Source organism: Poecilia latipinna, unplaced genomic scaffold, assembly GCF_001443285.1.
Source record: "Poecilia latipinna isolate Pla-1442-1.1 unplaced genomic scaffold, P_latipinna-1.0 Scaffold1630, whole genome shotgun sequence".
Taxonomy (NCBI): Eukaryota; Metazoa; Chordata; class Actinopteri; order Cyprinodontiformes; family Poeciliidae; genus Poecilia; species Poecilia latipinna.
Genome location: NW_015114246.1, coordinates 165,869 through 167,201, shown reverse-complemented (window position 1 = coordinate 167,201; position 1,333 = coordinate 165,869). Strand labels below are relative to the sequence as shown.

At 53.5% G+C, this 1,333-nt stretch overlaps 1 protein-coding gene across 1 annotated transcript in view; it reads left to right on the top strand.

Moving 5' to 3' along the window:
• LOC106964151 (leucine-rich repeat and fibronectin type III domain-containing protein 1-like protein) overlaps positions 1-1,333 on the top strand; it is a 95,932-nt gene that overhangs the window by 62,991 nt on the left and 31,608 nt on the right. The window contains exons 6-7 of the mRNA XM_015059474.1: positions 159-458; positions 541-851. Of these exons, the coding sequence (XP_014914960.1) occupies positions 159-458; positions 541-851 (611 nt within the window). The remainder of the gene's footprint in view (positions 1-158; positions 459-540; positions 852-1,333) is intronic.

Genomic DNA, 1,333 nt, shown 5'->3' with positions numbered 1-1,333 from the left:
GGTTCTGACCCGGTTCTGACCCGGTTCTGACTGCCTCTGACCCGGTTCTGACCCGGTTCTGACCCGGCTCTGGAGCCGCAGCGAGATTAGAAACCGCACCTGGAGCCGGACAGGTTAATGAGGCTGCTGCAGGAAGCCTAAGAGCTCCTGACCTCTGACCCCTGCTGGGCTCCACGGTTCGGACCGGATCCACTCCAGTCCGGTGCGGCGGCCATGTTGTGAGCCTCTCTCTCTCCGTGCTGCAGGAGGAGTTCGTCTGCGAGCCGCCCATGATAACGCGCCACACCTCCAAGATGTTTGTGATGGAAGGTCAGGAGGTCAGCCTGCGCTGTAAGTCCATCGGGGATCCGGAGCCGTCCACGCACTGGGTCAGCCCGGACGGGAAGCTGATCGGGAACACGTCCAGAACAGTCTGCTACGAGAACGGGTCGCTGGACATCCTGAAGGCGTCCGTCAAGGTGGCCGGCGCTTCCCTGATTCTGATTCTTCCTGAATTTGTCTTCCACTCTTCATGAGTTCCTGATGTTTCCTGTTCCTAAGGATTCTGGGAAGTTTACGTGCATCGCGTCCAACGCAGCGGGCGAGGCCACCGCTCCCGTTGAGCTGGTCGTCAACGCCTCACCACACTTTGGGCCCAAACTGGAGCCGGATCCGGGGCCCTCAGACATCCCCACATCCATCAAATCCAACGTGAGCGGGGGCCAGCCCAGGGCCGACCCGCAGCGGGTCAGCGTGTCGGACCTGACCTCCAGCTCCGCCCTCATCCGCTGGCCTCCACAGAACCACATCCCAGGGGTCCGCATGTACCAGATCCAGTACAACAGCTCCACTGACGACATCCTGATCTACAGGTGAGGGATTTCAGGCGTTTCAGGTGTTTCAGATTAATAATCCATGATCATCCTAAAAGCTTCAGAGTAAAACCATTTATAAGAAGCGTCGTCACACTGTGTGAGTTAGCTATTCCATTCCACAGCTCTGGAGCATGTTTAATGACAACACGATTACAGACGTGACACTTCTAGCTGTCCTTTGGATCTTATGTTAGCAATTAACACAGCTAACATGGCTAATGGTCAGTGGTGGACACCGCTAACTACAAAGTACGTTGTGCTAACCCTAATATGCTATTCATAAGCATTAGCTAACAGTTTAGTTTAGCATTAAAATGCCATACCAACATTCCTGTTAGCTGCTGAGGTTAAACTGAAAACACTTTCTCTTCTAGAAGCTTCTTACATTTCCTGCTGTTCGTCAGACGAACACTTTGAATTTTTTTCACTCAGTCACATCTTCCACACTAAAGAGAGTTGCTGCTGCAAACTGGTGGTTT